The sequence below is a fragment of the Myiozetetes cayanensis genome, unplaced genomic scaffold (assembly GCF_022539395.1).
Source record: "Myiozetetes cayanensis isolate MyiCay16 unplaced genomic scaffold, myiCay2020 scf5-8, whole genome shotgun sequence".
In the NCBI taxonomy this organism is placed as follows: Eukaryota; Metazoa; Chordata; class Aves; order Passeriformes; family Tyrannidae; genus Myiozetetes; species Myiozetetes cayanensis.
The window spans coordinates 84,127,057-84,146,088 of NW_026087742.1; the positions used below are offsets into that span (position 1 = coordinate 84,127,057).

The 19,032-nt window shown below is 37.1% G+C and overlaps 1 protein-coding gene across 1 annotated transcript in view; it reads left to right on the forward strand.

The window, feature by feature from the left end:
* Positions 1–19,032, forward strand: part of OCA2 (OCA2 melanosomal transmembrane protein) — a 185,938-nt gene that overhangs the window by 35,261 nt on the left and 131,645 nt on the right. Inside the window, exons 3-9 of the mRNA XM_050334190.1 lie at positions 3,803–3,901; positions 4,505–4,693; positions 8,235–8,292; positions 9,188–9,260; positions 14,226–14,383; positions 15,558–15,640; positions 15,988–16,141. Coding sequence (XP_050190147.1) covers positions 3,803–3,901; positions 4,505–4,693; positions 8,235–8,292; positions 9,188–9,260; positions 14,226–14,383; positions 15,558–15,640; positions 15,988–16,141 — 814 coding nt within the window. The remainder of the gene's footprint in view (positions 1–3,802; positions 3,902–4,504; positions 4,694–8,234; positions 8,293–9,187; positions 9,261–14,225; positions 14,384–15,557; positions 15,641–15,987; positions 16,142–19,032) is intronic.

The following is a 19,032-nucleotide window of genomic DNA, read 5'->3' on the forward strand; positions in this document are numbered from 1 at the left end:
CCCTCACTTAATGCTGTGGGTGAGGTTCTTCTGCAGCTGCTGTCAGGCAATTGGAACTTCACCTGTGGACATCTCCATGACTTAGCAGAACATGCTGTATCATCTGGGGTGGGACAGCCCTCCTACAATGCTGTTTCTTACTCTAGGTTACTATGGAGACAGAAATTGCAATTTCTTTAAGGATTAGGCATGGGAAAGTATGTCTTGGACTGCAAGAAACCAACTCAGAAGACATGCTTCCTTGGAACAAACCTGTAGTCTTGCAGAGAGCACCAAAATCTGTCACAGCAGCAGCCATGTGGTTAAGAACACAATCTTCTGTTAGAAAGATTCCTCTTAATTAAAAAAACAACCCATGCCCAGCAGCATTAAATGTGAGAATGAATGTGCCCCAAGCAGTGGTTATATAGCAAGCAGAACATGCTCTTTTTCTGATGTCAGTTCTACATGGATCTTTCTTTGTGACTAATGTTTTGCAAGTCTTTGAAGAAGTCCTTGTCAAATACTTTTTTCATACGGTTTGATTTTAATTTTCTCCCATAATTTTCAACGGAAGTGAAATGAGAATGTTAGTTTTTTGTGTGTGTGAAGATCTGTGCATATCTAAATATAAACGTATACATGTGTAAATGCAGTCATTTCACATTTCTTCTGAGCAACCTGATCCAGTTGAAGATGTCCCTGCTTACTGTAGATGGGATTGACTTAATGACCTCTGGTCATGTAACCATGGAATGGTTTGACCAACTCAAACTATTCTATGATTCTCATATATGATGTATGTATGATTCAAATATATGATTTTTGGGTGTGAACCACAAGAGAAGAGTGGTGAACACAACTGGTGTCCAGCTAACCAGCTCCTCACTCTCACATAGTATAAATGCAGAGCAGTCTTCTCATGCTGTGAACAGTCCTACCCACAATGGGTGAATGAGCTGACCTGGTGATTAACCTCTTGGTAATGCTGTTGAATCGCTCAATAGACACGGATTGCCTGTGGGTATAACCAAATTTTCCAGGTACTTGATTGCGAAGAAACATTCAAAGTGTAAATTGATCCCATGTTTTGAATTGTGTCACACTGGTTTTTTTTCCTTATTTACAGTGTCGCAATTACCAGCTACTTGCAGTGTTGAGGGGCACCAAGAATGATGCTAAGAGGGTTTTTGAGCACTGTAGACTTGTTCCTCTATTAGCGGGCGATCCTTGGGCCTTTCTATGCTTTTCTTGAAGATGATCTTTGTTATCTTTGGATTAGGTGGATGATCAAACTGCACCAATAGCATCTCTGCAGAAGTATGAGGGGCACAGAGGGGCTTGCATTAGGCTCTCTGTTCAGGGATGACTTTCATTTTTATAATCCATGCTATTTTTGAATGATGTTTTTCCAACTTTTCTTTCTAGAGCTTTCAGCCTTTAAGATTCTTTTATTCTTTAATTAGCTTTATTGTTTATATTGCTCTCATTCTCTAATTAGAGTAATCACGTCATGGGGGAGTTAAGGCTCTTCTGCTTTTTCTCTAATTATTTTTGTTTTGTCAAGCCTGGCTGTTTCCTGCTGCTTATTCTTGTCTATGTATTTTTATTCTCTGCAAATTGATGTTGTCATGCACTAATTGTTTTCACATTATCTGAAGACCTTTTCTGTTTTTTCTGTCTTCATCATTCTTGGACATCTGGTCAGCTCCACAGTTCCATTTAAAAGTAGGAGATAACATACCAGCAAGTGGGAGTAATAGAAGTTCAAAAAGAAAGTGAAGGTGAAGTCTTTAACTAGCCTTCTGGATTCTTCACCTCAGGTTCTGTAACTTAAACCACCTTCCACCAAACCTTTGTCCTCTCTTTCTGGTTGCCATTCCTGTGGTTGCTTTGACTTCAGCACTTTTTGCGTACTGGTCATTCAGAGTAGTTGTGAAGAGCTGCTGAGGTGAGGATTGTCAGTGGATATATATGTGCCTGAGTAATACAAAGCAGTGTTGGTACCAACCCCTAACAAGTGGAAGAAAATGAAAGTTTTTGTAGAAAGTTTTCTGGTTAATAGTCTTGGAATTTGCACATGTCCTAGGAGGAAAAGTAGACAAGTCAGTGTGGAAAGGTTAATAATGTACACAATGTGAGATTAGATCAGAACAGCACAGAGTATATATTATTTGAAACCTTTTTTTTTTTCCCCTGTGGAACAAGTTTTGTTTAAAAGCAGAAACAGCTAATTGGTCTTCGCATGCGTTAGCAATTCTGATGGTGGACCTTAAATCTGTGCATTCAGAAGTTTATCACGATTGCCCCCTTTGGGTGCAGACTGAGTATAGCAGAATGCTGGGATTAGCCAGGAGCATATCAGCAGCTCTCGGTGAGCACACCTTTAAAGTCCTGATGGCATTCTTGGTATCCTTATGCGTTCCATTCTGTAAAAGCTCTAGGTAGCCATTCACATCTAAGACCATGATAAGATTAGAACAGCACTTGCTTCAAAATCAGAAGTTTCTCCACTTAAACATCTTTGTGTGAATGTTACTCTCCTTTTTAAAGATGTGATAGTTTCAGAGTATGCGATCATCTCTTCACAGATGCAGTGTCCGTGCAGTGACACTGACAGCCTGAGTTGTAATCTGCCCAACATTTGACCCGAGGTCCTGGATAATTCAATCTCTCTAACTCGTTTATTCTCTTCTGTTGAGACTGAAAAGATGGGGCTTTCAGCAGAATTTGAATGAGCGTTGTGGCCACTCAAGGTTGAAATAACCATATCCAGTTGCTCCACACCTGGTGTGTCTTCTGAATGAAAACATTACCGAACAAGCAAGTTGAAGCATTAACTGGAGGTTTTAATTTTTTAATTGTTAATTTTACAAAGTTTTACACACATCTTTACAAATCGCAAGGAATTTCTGTCCTCCATTGTGGTATAAAGTCAAATACACAAATCCTTCTTTTTGGACTGGCCTTATATTGAGAAGAAATTGAATTAACAGTCACCTCTGTTTATTTCTTTGGTTGTCTATGATTTTATAATGTCTTTTCCCTCACAGTCCAGCAACAGTAGAAGAAATTTCAGGTTTCCTCTACGTGTCTTCCTTTAGGTACAGACATTTTGACTGTATGTCTAGGAGATTTCTTTGAGGCCTTCTGGTGGTGGGTGGCTGCAATTTTGAACAAAAATAAATCTGAGTGTGTCCGAATAACACTGATTTTGATGGGAAATGTCTCTGAAAGAGCCAGGTCTTGGGAAGATGGTCTAAAATGACTGTGATTGCCCTTGATTGTCTTCAGATGTTTCTCAAGCTTTGGCATTTATGCTTTAGCAAAAGGCTTTTTAGCAATGCTAAGCTGCAATATGGCAAGAAGTAGCTTAGGCTCCGTTTAATTATGTGCAGTACTAGGACCAAGAGTTGACAGAAACTGTTTGGAAGGGATTGTGCTGCAGGAATGACATACTTGTATTAAGATAAAGTTTTCTTCCCTAATACCAAGAGTGCCAAGGTTACTGTAGAGATTAGTGGATTTGTAAATGGTGATCCATGTCTGAAATAACATTTATGAGAAATAAATTATCCTTTTTTTGTATATTTTCGGAAGCACATTAGTGTAAACTTATGTGAATGAGTCCCCGGTGAGCATAAGGAGGTAACTACCATGTCTAGTTCAAACTTAATGAAAGCCCTAATTTAGGTGAACACCATTGTTAGAGATTATTTGACTAATTAGATGAACTTACAGAAAAATGTTCCGTAGAACTGTAGTGAATCATTTCACTTTAGACTTATTATTCTGTTTTGGTTTTTTTTTTTCCCCTCCAAAGATATCACTTCAATTTTTCAAAATTATTCAGCTCGAGGTCAAAAAACACTGGCTTTACAGAGAAGACACCACTGCTGAAGGTTTCCTCAGAGGAAAATGGGTGAGTTACTTTCATTTTACTCAAAATATTTTTTCCTAAGCTCTCTTCTATTTAATTGTATGTGGTTCGTTCTTATATCCTGACACAAAACCTGCTGGGAAATAAAGTGAATGACAGGGGTTGTAAGCAAAGAATTACTCTGGAGGACCTTGGGAGGAGAGAAGAGGCTGTAAATAGGGAAGGATGTAGTATCTGAGGTCAGGGTGATTAAAGAGATTGATAGGCAACTGCAGGTTGTGTGCTCTTATTTCCTCCACGTGGTATTACATCAGGTGCACTGAAAGACACAGCAGAACTGTAAGAAAGATCCTAATAACATGATTTTCACACCAAATCTTGAAGCACTTCTGCCTGGTGTATCAGAGAAGTGATTGTCTCGGGCACACCAAAATGTCAAGGGTTCTTTGTTCTTGCTCTGCCATCTACCCAGCGGTGTCACCAAGGGGAGCTCAGTCTGTACTGAATAATTCTCTTTCTATGAATTTTTCCATTAAAATCTATCAATCACACTGAACACAAGGTTTTGCAAGGTCAGTTGCATCTACTACCTGTTGAAATAAAACACTGTTTTGTTTTATTATGTTTACTGAAAATGTGTGACAGGTTGCAGTGCGTGGCTCTTCATAATCCAGATTTTACCACAGACGATGATTCATGGGACAACAGCTCTGCAGAGTTTGAGCAAAGGTTTCAGTTGGAAAGTGAAATGACAAGTTTTTCCAGATCTGCTTCTTCTGAGAAATATGAAATCTTGGACAACCTTCATGTCAAGTTCAATTTATCAAAGATGAGGTCTGACTTCAAACATTCATTTATTTCTTTTTCCTCTTATATATATAAATATATATATTTATTTCTGCAGGTATTAGCTTATAAGCTGAGATGTCTAGAAAATGATTTATTTACACAAATTAATAAAATAGTTCTCTGTATTTAGACGTTATTTTGCCACTGATAATTATAAAAGTAAACCCTGTTGAAATCGGTTACAGTCTCTACCTAATGATTAATAACTCCTTGTTCTTACAAGCATCAGTCATAGCACCTATCCTAAACTGCAATTAAATACCTTCTATATTACTTTTAACATTTCTTTGAAACTTCTTAAAAGCCCCTTGGTTTGATTCCACAGCTTTTTTTTTATCTTCAGTTTTTTGTTCCTTCATTTTAAATAAAATGTGTCTCTAAAAGTTTTTTTGTATTCATTATAGTAGCTTTTCACATATACACAAAACAAATATAACTTAGCTTTTTTCTGTCTTGAACTACATTAACATATTTCACTCCTTACCTCAAAGCAGTTTTTTACCTCATTTAAGCATGGAGGAAACTGCATCTGTTAATATATTAAAAGACAGCAATGTGATAAGACCTTAAGTGCAAATTTTCACAGGATATTTTTACTGGGGATTTGACAAGCAGAACCTTTACTCTTGGGTTTCCCACTGCCCCTTCCAGGGTTTCAAGGGTTTTTCTAGCTTTGTTTGGTGTCTGCAGCTAGCTCTGCAGATTTTCACTGGAGCCCAGCACTGCATGCCCCCCTTGTTGATCCGTGGAGCCTTTCGAGCGAGATGTCAGTGCATCTTTTCCCTATCTGTGTGTTGTCTTGGCTATTCACAATTGCTTTCCTCCTTTAATTGTGCATATGGTTTTGTGTGGAGTGCTGCTCTCCTGCACTGCTGCTGAACAAATGGAGCAGGAGAATTTCAATGACTGCAATTAGTGTAATACGAACGTATGAGCAGGAGTATGGCAGGTGTCTTTCTTCACATTCATAGTAGATTTCCCTGGTATTTGATGGAACAAAGGTACTGATTATGAGTGTGTACTCCGTCGTTTCCTGTACAGCATAGGCTTGTAATCTGGGGAGGAGCACATTCTTCTGGCAGAACTTCCCTTGAAGCATTTCCATTGCTTCAGTGTGGGTTGTACATATGGGATCAGCTCCTTGGCTGTCATATATCAGCATAACTCTGCCGAGATAACAAATGAAGTTAAACTGTCCACCACCATATGTGGATCAGACTAAAAATCATTTGGTTTAGAACAGGGGGGTGAAATCCTTCATAGATTTATACTTTGTGCATTTCCAACTGAAGTCAAATAGGATTGTGCCAGAGGCGTATATCAGCACAGGATTTGACACAGCGTTTGTACTTGCACTGCTGTGCCAGATTAGCACTGTAGAATGGAAAAGACAGATTGCAAACCACGGGTGAGTCAAAAGCTAATCATGTCTCAACTCTAAGCTGTTAAAAGTGCTGCTTCCCTAATACAAAATGCCACGAAAACAAACAGATGGGAGGAAAAGATCATTCTAAATTCTACATTTAATAAAATAACCATTTCAAAAAACTTTTTTTATTATATCTTGCCAGCTTCTTTAGATGACTTTCTCTTATTTACAGACAAGTGGTTATGAATTTATAAGTGCTTAATTCATGGTTTTTTCTCTTATGTCTTAAAATCAAGTTATTTATGTTTTTGTTTCAATAATAATTTGAATTATTATTGTAAATTATAATTACTAAGTGCAAACAAAAAAAATCAAGTACATTAAAATTAAACCAGTCTGGACTAGAATTTATTAATTCATAACATAATAAATTTTCAAAAACACCAGAATAAAACTGTAATGTAGAGATGGGGAGAATAGACAAGCAGGATAGAGGATGCATGACTAAGTTGGCTCTAGGTATTTTCCATAAATCACACAATACAAAAAGAAGTTATCAGTTATGAAGTGTTGATAATGGTTTTCATTGTCATTCCTTTATTTTCAAGCCATCATTATCTTCTTCCCCTCTCTGCCATCTTGTTTTTCAGTAGAGCCAGGCTACCTGGAACTTCTAGAAGCCACCTAGCTGGCTTCCTTCCCCTTTTCCTCTGTCTTCTCTAGATTTTCATGCTGTGCAAAGTTTGTGTAAAGTTGTTACTGCTTGTATTTCACAGAGTACTGTAGCCCCTTTGTACCAGTTTGTCTGTGGCAACATATTTTTATTAGCTGCTGGTTTTTATTAGCCCCTGGTTGGAAAATTCTAAAGAAGAGGAGGACTTTAGAAAACAATGTTTTACAACAATGGGTCTCCAGTCGTTTATGTTTCTTTCAGTCAATTAATTGATTTAGGGACTTATTTCCACTGTGATTAAAAATTATTTCTGACACTCTTCAGACTACTCTGCTTTAATATTTTGTCCTATAGCATCGATCAATGCAGCTTGTTTTTGCACTATTGCTTTTTCAACTAATTATCCTGGTAACTTGAATGTTCTCCTTCTTGCTTGTCATCAGGTTTATATCAAACCTTACATTTATCGTTCTGTCGAAAAAGCAATGTTTGAATGTTTACTTTTGAAAAAATGGATTAAGAACATTGATGCTTTCAATTAATGAAAATATATAGTGAGGGCAAATCAACAGAAAGAGTTCTGTAAATTAAAATATCTGTGTGACATATTGATGAGTAGTCAGAAAATTATTAGTTGAGTTGTATTTCAGGATGCAATTAAAAAAAAGTAATTTAAAAGTGCTGAGTCTCGAGATTTGTTGCTCAAGAGCATGCATTTTCAACATCTGTATTTTAATTTAGAGTTATTCTTGCTTAACCCACTCAGTAGTAAGCTCTGACACTTCAGAAGATTTTATGGCATCACATTTCCAGAACTGGGCATTCTTTCAAAGGGCACAGTTGTGCTATGGAAAAAATACCTGGTTTTGCTAGTTGATTTATGCTCATGTAGTATATGATTAGTATATGATTATATGATAGTATTTGATTTAAAGAAACACTGTTAAAACCAGAAAATTCTTAAAGCTTTTTCTTGTCTTCAGTGGTTTTTTTCCCCAATACCTTTCAGGGTGTATATTAAAAGTCCAGTTTTGAGGAAGTCACCTGTGACACCATCCCTGTATGCAGTAAGCTGTGCTTTCTGCACAGCCACAACACCTCCCTGTGATGGCAATGCTCCTTTGCCTCTGTGGGAGAGACCAGAAAGAGCTGATGGGTCTCTGGATCTATCAGGAGCCAGCAGTAGCAGTGAATTGGCTCCAGAATCAAGCACCAGCTCATGCTGCAGCCTTCCCTTAGCTTTCCCAGTGGGTAAAGCCTCCTTCCTGTGCATTGAGATCCAGCTGGCAGCAGATGTGGGGCAGGAGCCTTTACAGTCACCAAGGCTGCCTAAGCCTCTGCTGGCCCTGGTGTCCATACTCAGATGTGATATTATCACTCAAAAGTGTTTACCATGATGTTTCTGAAATGTCAGAGCTACTAAGAGAACAGAAAGATTTGTTTTAAACTAACCATATAGTAAATATATGTTTCTTGTGTTTCAGATGCTGTCTAAAATTCCTAAAAGTTTCAGGCCTTTTTATCTTTGTAGTTGTCTGCTCTGTAAGTACTGAATTTGCGATCTTCCCCTGGCCCACATTTCCTTAGAATTAGTTCAAAATGACTTGTGATATTTTCTCTTAGCTCATAAAAAATGTTTCGAGGTTGAGGGCAAGATGGCAAAAAAGGACAGTGCTGTACAGGGCTTCATGCCTAATCAGAACCCTGTTCATGCACTAGTCACTGCTCAGGGCAATGTGGCTGGGTAAGCAGTTGAGTCGGAGGAGGAGGCAGCTTAAACTCAAATCTGTCCCTTATGGATGCTTGATGAATTTAGTATGTGTCTTTTCATACTGGCACCTACCTGAGGAATGCTCCTAGAAATAGATGTGCTGGGGAGGATAAACCAGCAATGGCAGCGCCACGCAGCGTCCAAGGCAGAAGGTCATGGGGAGGTGGGCCTCTCCTTACTGGAGTGGCCAAAATGCTGCCCCTCTTAACAAAATCTTCAAAATTAGAGAAATCTTAGACTGGAAGACTTGAGAAAAATGTCAAAAAGTTGCAGTTTATTCTTTTAGCTGCTGTTAGGAACTCTTTTTTAGGTAGCAGGGCTTCTGTATCAGGGGGAAAATATATGACACGCTACATTTCCTAGGGTATGGGTGTTGCTTTCCAGAGAAATCCTGAAGATTACAACTTTGTCCTAAGAGACATTTGGCTAAAATACATCAAAACATGTGACTTCAGTAGAAAGTTAACATGAGGAATATTACTCACCTCTGTTAAGTATCTCAGAGGTTCTTTACATCTGTAGCAGAAATACCTGAAAATACTGAAACAATCTCACAATTGAATGTACAATTTGAGAGAGTCTATTGTAACTATCTGAGATAAGTTTAGCAGGTATTTTTCAGTTTTTGTGTCACTAATGAACGTTTGTTTTTTATCCTTGCCCTAGATTTTATTTGGCATTTATCCAGATCAAGGTGTTCCATGGCAGATGTTGGCTGTATCACCTCTGGAAAGCTTCTGTATCCTTCTTTCATTGAAAAAAACCGTGATCTGAGGTTTTATTGATAAACTGGTTGAAAGGGTGGGTGTTTTCTGTCTTATACCCTGGGAGGACTGGGTGTCCTCAGAGACTTGGCTGCACTTAGACTTATCCTTTGATGCTGGCCACAGCCATGCTCCCTATCCAAGTCTTACTGAATGGCACCTGTTTGGGCCAAGAAACTGTTCAGAAGAACAAGCAACAGAACACCCACAAATAAAAATGATTCATCACAGGTGAATAGACATCTGAATGTGAAAAGTCTTTGAGTTAGTTATTCGGTTAGTATACAAACAAACAAAAATTACAATAAATTGTAATAAATTACATTTCTTGTTCCCACTATATTTTTAGTTTAATTGGTCTGATCCACAATCTGATTGACTCTTATTTCACTAGTGTTAAAAGAAGATTCACCTATTGATATATGTCACAAACTCCTGGAAGGTTTCTTGTTTTGAAAAGGTGAAGTAGAATTTAGTTTTTGTAATGCTGAGTTCTCCTATTTAACTGATCAGCTCCATGACTTTGAGCAGGAAGAGTCCATTTTAAGAAGATTTGATTATTAGCATTCTCATTGTGGCCAATAATGACACTATATAATGTGCTAATTAGTAGCGTAAATGAGGAAGAAAATGTTAGTGCTTGAGGGCAATTTATAATTAAAAGTTGAGATTGCTTTTTGGAGGAATCAGAGGGAGTTTTAGTAGGACCAGTTACTTCAAGTGTAAACTCCTATCAATATACTGTTCACATCAATATTTTTGTCCTCCTTGAACCAGAGGTATATATAGAGAAAAAGACTGTGAGGCAAAAAATATAGTCAGATTTTAGCAAACATTTGAGCTTCCTTGGAGGTCCTAAAAACAGGTTTTTCTCCCATAGAGTATAACTTAATGAATGAAACAACCTCTCTAATTCTTTTTCCCCTTTGAATATTTTTTATTTTGTAACTCTAGTCCTCTACTACACTCCTCCATCATTTTTCCTTACAGAAAATACTTTAAAAAAATTCTGTTTGTTGATGTTGTTAGAAGTGTATTAAGCATTTTAGCTCCAGGCAGTATTCAAGCTGTTAAATAGATGGATGAAGACCGGGACCATGTGCAGAGGCAGGCAAAGGAGCAGAATCTCTAGGCACAGTTGATAAAATGCTATAGAAAAGAGTTTGTTAAGGACTGACAACTTATAAAACTGATGGAGCACAGAGAGATAGGATGGATCCAATGTAGACAAAAACTGAACCGGATTGCTGACACTCAAAAAGGGAGAGGAAAGAAGTTATACAACACTGTTCCAATGGGGAAACCAATAGGGACAGAGTGGTTACTTGAGTTACAAGTGGCTCAGCTTGTTATATTGTGAAGCAATGATGGAGAAACAACCCCATAAGCTACAAACAGCAGTAGGAAATCAAAAGAGAAAACCACAAATACTAATGCAGAAATAACCACAGTTAAGGACGTTATGCAAAAATGGATGCTAAGACTCAGGGAAAAGGCCTTCTTTAAAATGGTAATATCCTAAAGAAGCTAGCATAAGTGGCCTGGTCATGAATCAGGGCAAATAATATGTAACTACCTCAGAAACTTGGTGAAAAATAATCGATACACATAGCATTCTCAAGGTACATTTTACAGGAGGCAGAAGAGGATATACAAGTAGATGTTAAAGAAAGCCTAAAGTCAGCCATCTGTGTGCAAATACAACAGAGAATCTCCGTCAAATGTGGCTTTTTGGCTGCCCCTGTACATTGAATTAATTAATTGATGAAAGGTAGAACAGAGACTAAATATTTTTTGGACTGACTCATCTCAGCTACACCAGAATTAGTCATCCTAGGCTCTCTTTATAGTTGATAGAGAGAACTGATGTTTCTCGTGAGTAATTCCTTTCATCTTTGCCTAGTGGTGTAAAATGATGCAATGAATTCTGTCTTAAAAACACCCTCTTTTCACAGGTTTTAAGGAAGTAACCAACTTAGATGCAGATGCCCACAGTACAGATGCATAAACTGTGGTGAAGGAATACCAATTTAGATGTCTAGCTACGGCATCCCATTCTATCATGTTGTCTACACAAGCCACATAAAAATGAAGTAACACGAGTTGACTCTTACACACTCTTCAATACCTTCTAGGACCAACTAGTCAGAACACCAAGATCAGAAAAAAACCAGCTCTTGGTTTGGCTGTGAGCAGCGGACCCAGTCTGGTGCCAGGTGTAAATACAGAGAGCCACTGTGTAATGCTTCACAAAGCAAACACAAATCCAAATCCCATAATAGGCTACCTCACAGCAGTAATGTAATTTCAAGAATAGAACTACATCAAAATTAGGCAGTTTAGCTGAAGTGAAATAAAAAAGAACAGCTTTGGCTGTAAATCATGTCAAGGAGATTTTTGCTTTAAAGGGACACACTGGAGGCCACATTACAAAGAAAAAGTTCAGAAGAGAAAAAGCATGCTTAAGTTGCAGAATAAAAGGAGATATTGAAAATAAAAAGATAGTTTCCCCAAAAGGTGGTTATATCTGAATGATTAAAATTTGGAGAAAATCACATTCTGGCAATTTTAGGGAAATAGAAAACAAAAGTAAAGCAGAACAAAAATATTCTGAAGATCAGCTTGATTAAAAAAAAATTGCATTTGGATTCATCTGAGCATGTCTGAAGTTTTTTTCTGATTTATTTTGATTCCACCTTTCATAAAGGCTGCAGTCTAACAATGAAATTATGACAGCATCCCTAAATATTGTTTGGAAGAAGATAACTCTGATGGGATTTCAGAGGCTCAGTGCAGACTGGTGAATGATGTTCTGTTGCACTTGCAATCAGAGGAGAACCCTTTTTTTTTTTTTTTTTTTTTTTGCTATAGATCTTTCTGATGGTTTTATAAGTGTACTGAATTGAATGAAAAAAGTATCCTTATCTTTAGAGGAAAAGAAGGAAGGAGACACTCTTCTTGAAAATAAGGTTTAATTTCCCCCCCCCCCCTTAATTTTAAGCATCCTTTCTAATAGCTCCTGAATGTGTCATCTAGGTAATTACAGGATTTATTTTAGAAGTATTGCTTAAAAGGAAGCTGCCATAATTATGTGCACCTGAAGCTTTTCAAGACATAAATTGCTACACTAGTAGTAAAAGGCAGACTGTCGGAAGTTTTCCCAAACCATTGGGTTAATGATTTCAGGTCAGCAGATCTTTTAGAAGGTATAATTAATGTCTCTAGTTAAAGGTATAGATATAGTTTCAGTTGATACTATTATTATGTATCAATCAGGACAGAAAGACTGTAATACCAAATGACACTTAAAATTTTCAGAAACAAAAGAGAACTGTTGTAATTTCTGCTTATGTTTGTTAAGGGCTGTGTGTGTAAATTCTCCCAGCTGGACTTGATCTCCTGATTTGTTGCATGTGAGGTTATCTTTTTATCCTTTCCTTTGTGATTCCTTTAAGCAAAGAGATGCATTAGGAGGTTAATTTTTTAAATGGATGGCATGTAGGTGTCACTGGTGGTGATTGATCTGCTTGCCTTGCTAAGCAGGGTGACATTTATATTACTTTGAATGCATTGGCTGCCCACCTGCCACTAGATCTGCTGGGATCTTTTTTAGATTACTGTGAGAGGTTATTCTTTACTAGATCCAGAAGGACCTCTGCATAATGTCACAAAGCTTTATCCATTAGGCAGTGATCTAACATGGATGGCCCTACTGGAGGCAGGGCAGAGCACTACTCTGGATCCCTCTAGCTATGCTGTGTTTTTTCTTCTCTTGTTAAAGTCTCTGAGTTCTGTGGGTAACAAAGCATCTTTTTGGGAAAATTATTTTGATAGGTATATGATTTTTTTTTTTTTACGGGTTCAGTCTTTGTAGTAAGGTCAGTTAAATGCTAGGTGTTAAAACCATTAAAATACTCAAGGACGTGATTAAGTTTTATGATTTTAATAGAACATAAACTATAAAATCAAGGGGGTTTTGTTTGTTTGTTTGGGGGATTTTAGTTTGTGTGATGCCTTAACTTTCTATCTGTCAGGGGCACAAAACAATTCGAGTATAGCTCTAGTACGGTAACAAATGAACTGTGAACTGTCTAAAAGCTCAGTTTCTTCCCCACCACCCCTGCCTTCTCCAACCCACATGGATGCTTCTTTTTTCAACCGTGCCAGAAAGTGGACTATTACAATACTAGGTTTAAATAGTCCTAGATACTTTGAGATTAATAGAACCAGAATTTTCAATAGATTTGTGGGTCATGGTTGGCTGATTTTTCAATTATATTGGATTAGGAATGTAGTTTGACCACACCTCATATGAGATATCTAAGGAGGAAAAAAAGAAAAAGTAGATGAGGGAGCTGGAAATGAAGGAGTCTGTGAGAACTTCAGCTAAGAGGAGCTTGAAAATATGTCTTTCAGATGTTTGAAACATTGTGAATAAAACTTTGCTAAGAAACAAATCCTCTGACTCTAATAGGATATTGATTTAGTTTTCCCTGTGGTTGGAGTTTCTACAATTTCTACACTATTTTCACCAGCACAAGTTCTGTGATGTTTAAATTGCTGAGCTAATGATACCACCTTTCAACTAGTACAAGCACTTAGAGACGTACTACTCTGTCTCTCTGTGAATTTCCATATGCTATTTTGAAGCTTTGTTACATCTACAATAGCTTCTGAGAGGACTGGTGATCCCAAAAGTCTCTAGAAAGATGTGTTTGTTTTGAAGGTACAACTTCTGTTTTCTTAAGAAACTTGCTCAAAACAGTACTGCTTGGTGAAGATGCAGACATCTATTCTGTTCTTTTCAGAGTTTCTGAAGCATTTCAGCTGAAGAACGTGTTTTTCAATATAAATTGACTAATCTATTTTTTTTTCCCCCTGGAGTTTGTATAGCCTATACTCATCTTTACTGGAAATTTACACCTTAACTTTATTAACAGCTATGAATCTGACTGACTTTCGTGATTCTGCTCTGTTGAAATTAGACATAGGAGGCCCATTTGGATCACATGTACTTGATGAGCAAACAGAAGAATACATCATAGTACAAATCAGCCAGAATGAAGATGCAGGATCAAGGAGGAGACGCCAGCAGCAGGTGATGGTCTCTAAATTTTCTTTCACTTTTTCTGAGATGTGTTTTATCAGTTATATTTCCATCACCACTGTGTGAATTAAGTGGTCATGCTTTTTCCTGCTGTGAAGTGTGTCAACTTCAGCATTAGAAAACTTACTATAATAAAAGTAAAGTTGCGTTTTCTTTTGCCTTTACAAGACTTCCCTTGGCTTCCTATATTACAATTTCGTAAAACTTATACCTCTTGGCTGCCATGGAGCATGGAAGTTCATGTGTTTAAAATTGCCAATATTTAAAAAGTTGTCTTTGAAGGAAGAAACAATTACACACTGCCTTTTTGCACTCACTGAAATACATTTTCACATTTTGTTGCAAATTATTTTCTCAAACATGTGCCACATTTATTGGCTTTATTTCTCTTAAGGCTTTCTCATTGTTGATATTGTTTGTAATGAGTTCCTTCTGCTCTTCCCAGACAATTTAGTGAAAAAGGATTTTTACAGCCTGTCATTGTATATCACTGAAAAATAAAAATAAGCCTCATGATTTAATAAATAGCACTGACATAAAAACAACTGCCTCTCATTCTGTATACATGACAGGTTGACCTGCCTCCACCAGGGCCAGCACAGCTGAACAATGCCATCAGTATTCCCACTTACGCTCCATCTCACAGTCTACAGCAAAAGACTAGTCCCACTACCTCAGCGTGGCAAACAATACCACAACAGCAATCACCCTCTTAAACCACCTAGCCCTGTGATGAGGAGGTTGCTGGCAGTGATCCCCAAGCAGCCTTTGTGCTGCTGTGGGGCAGCCAGAGCAGAGCTGACTGCAGCAGCCCACCTCTGCCAGCACACCAGTGGTGATCCATGACTAGAGGAACATTTTCTTTACTGAATTTCTACTAAGTCCTCTTCAATGATGTCTTGGGGGTATGATGTTGCTCTCTGTTGCACCTCTGGAGGTGTCTGTCATTTCATTGATTGAGTGAAGATATGAGGATGAGATTGCTCCAACCTCAGCATCTGTAACATACCTAATCAGGGGGAATTAATTTAGGCTGATATGTATTATGCCTGATCCACAAAAAATTCTCTTAAATAGTCAGGAGAGAGAAAAGGAGGAATAAAACCCTAGATCAGAGGCATATCACTGACTTATGTTAATATTGCCAAATGTGACTCTCTTGCAGGTGGTATACAACTGGTCTCTACCCTTAAGTTCAAGAAGAAATCAGCAAATCATCACAACTAGAACTTTTCAGATACCAAACAGGTTGGCTAAGAGAATGGAAAATGATCCATTGAAGTAGTAGTTTATATAGACTTGATATGAAGAATAGAAAATGTTTTTAAAATAGTCTGTCACTGCTTGATTCAGAGGGGCAGGAAAGGGTGACTTCTTGTCTCTTTTTAAAAGGATTTACAAGGCTGATTTGTACTTAAGTTTCTTTCCAAACAATATTATTTAGAGGGATAGAGTGAAAATGTTTGAGGAGTTTCTTGCAACTGTAAAGACATAACACATATATTTATAGGTACTCAAGATAGAATTAATGCACAAAAAAACCCCTAATGGTATTTCATTCCAGGAATAAGCAAAACTTCTTTTCCTTTCACCAGAGGCACCATCTTCATAAACATTCAAGCTTTCCTACAGGAGCCTGGAAGTGTTCCTCTCTCCATGAAGCATCAATACCTTCATGCAAACATAGAGGCACAAGTAACAGTTGCATCCGTCATCTTAGTCGGTGTCTACATGCTGATCATATTTGAAGTAAGCCAGTTCTGTACTTTGATTTTATTTTTTCCCCTACATTGTAAATGGATCACAAGGAAGGGTTTCATTCTTCGGTTTTGATATGATTTTCAAATGTGTACGCAACTTCTTCATGTACCACCAGTATTGCTAATGACATGAATAAGATTTGCGTGAGGAAATTGTTCTGAACTGTAACTGATTTTGGCAAGTTACAGTGATCTTGTACATTTTTCTCTTAGGTTCTAGAAGTTTTTTAACATTTCAAGAGAATTAGAGTTTGACCATTAGAGTGATAATACTTCTGTGTTGTAAAAGGTGTAAAAAATTTCTTTTAAAGTTAATTATTTTTTAAGGTAAGGTAAAAGAAAAACCCCTTTGGTTATTTGTCTTCTATAAAGTACCTCAAACGATGAATGTAGTGTAATTTTAAAAGGTTAAAATGAGCACAGTTTTTAGTAAGTAACGTTTAGGCATTCTTTCACTGTATTATTTGAAGAAAAATGAAGTCTGAGTTAACATGAAGTCAAGGGACAGGGAACTTTAAACATACATTGCAAATTATTCCAAAACCTTGGGGTATCAAATCCAATGAAAATGCATTGCATCACAGTAAGAATGGAAAATGTCTCAGAAACTGCACAGAACTCCAACAGTTTTCTTTGAACAGAAAACACTTACTGTCTGATTAACCTAAAATAAATAGCAGATGGGGAGGAACGCTTTTCTAAAAATTTATTTTTAATTCATATGAGCATCCACACTGTCAATGAATTGTATGAGTTGAGTCACACCTGATTTACATTAGTATGAAACAAAGAAATGAATCAAAGCAAGTTCTACAAGGTACTCCATAGTAAATATGTCCACGTGGTCATTTTTCTTCCACGTTCCTTGCATATTTTTAAGCTTTTCACCCTGTTACCCATTCAAATGGTAAGGTAGTTGAACACCACCTAATCAAATGTCAATAATGGATGCATGCAACATGTCAGATGCTTCAGATATTTAGATTATGTTGGTCAGCAATGGTGATTTCTTTATGGACCGAAAAATGCATCTGTGTACCTTATAAATGAGGAGAGAGATATAATATTAAGTGTGGAGTGGGATTAGGCTAGGTTTTGCTATAAATATATGTAGACATGCAGCACAGCATCAAAGTAACCTTAATACTTTTAAATGCAGCTTTTATTTTCCAAAAAAACCCAACTATGCAACCCTTCAGCAATTGCAAAAGCATCAGGTTTTAAATGTATGTAAAGGGTGGTTTTGTGTTTGCTTCCTGGAAAGCTGCTTTGGAACAATTCATGGGGAAAAGGAAATAAAGGCTTGAAACTGAAAAGCAGAGCCAGGGAAAGCATTTGTTTCCCCGTGGTTTTTAAGAAAAAGCTTTCAAACAGCTTATTAACTTATTGTTTCTGTGAAAATACAAGGACAGATTTCTGTTGGCAGAAAAATTATTTCTGCAAATTCAAAGATAGAAATTAATACTTAGAAGTAAACTTTTTTGAAATTTTAAGTGTGGGAAGTCGTGTACTGTATCATGATGTTAGCTATTTTCTCCATAACATCTGTAGGAATGACAAATTCTACAACCATAAGTTTTAAACTGTAAGTTTTTAAGCTGGAAATAACTATCACAGAAGCAAAACTTGAGTGCTGTATGCTTCCCTCATGGATTTCTTGCAAGCATCGGATGTTAATATTGTTACAATATGTAATAGTGGCTTTCCTGGTATTCAGTATTTATAACTTCAGTGACTGAAGTCCTGCTTTCTCAACACATTTCACTCTCTATCCCATTAGCTGTTATCACTGCTAGAGAAATCAATGGGTGTTACTGTGGGAGCAATTTTTCATGGATTTTCATTTTCAGTGTTGCTGCTCCCCATCTTTTATCAGTGTTTATTAGTTTCCTGTATTTTGTTAATTAATATTTGCAATATAGCTTCAAATTCAGACAGCGTTGACACTCAAACCAGTTTTAGAGCTGGTTGTTCACACATTTGCTTTAAAAATGAAGAAAGATAAAACAGTTTATCTTTTCAAATCATGAGAACCACACAAAGGTATGCCTCCTATTCCTTCAGCCCAGCCCTTTTCCCCAAACATGAATCATAGATCTTGTGCCCACAACCTACTCAACCACACCGTTCTCCTCTTTTAATCCTTCCTTCCACTTCTCTCTGTAGTCTTTGGTACCTTAGTCACCAAGGACTGTGCAGAGCAGGCTGCAAGAGCTTCTGTATCCTGCAGATACAGATGATGGGAGAGGCTGATGAAGTAAGAGGTTCCAGGTGGAAACTGAAGTGCATTTAATGTAAAAAGTCATCTCCAAACTTTTACCACTGTAAAGACACAGGGTAAATTCTGCTTTGAATCAGCTGTTTGTCTCTATGTTAGCATCAAATTTCTATAGCCAGCACCATTCTGTGTTGGTGAAGAAGTCTCAGAAAGTGCTGTTCTTCAGGAAACATCCTAAACTGTTGAACTTAATTTCTTCAGGCGTTTATTTATTGTTTCTTTTGAAACTGATTACATAAAATACATATATGTAAAATACAAATATTCATAAAATACAAATATGTTTCTGGTAAAAGAAGATGCCTCTTTCCCTCCTTAATTTCTAATGATTTTTATTTTCATGCTTACCACAAACAGGAATAATTCCTTACTTTGCAATTCTACTACTCTACCTCTTGAAATTTTTGTACATTGCTTTTAATTCTCTTTAGACGATCATCTCTTAGTTACATTTTCTTTTTGAAATCTGAGGCCTTTTTCTTTTTTTTTTCTTTTATGCAATCATCCTTTCCTTCAGTAACTAGGTATTAATTCTCTTGAAATTTATTTATCTTCAAATATCAATCAGTTCTCGCTTTGCATTTCAGTCTTCTAATTCCTTC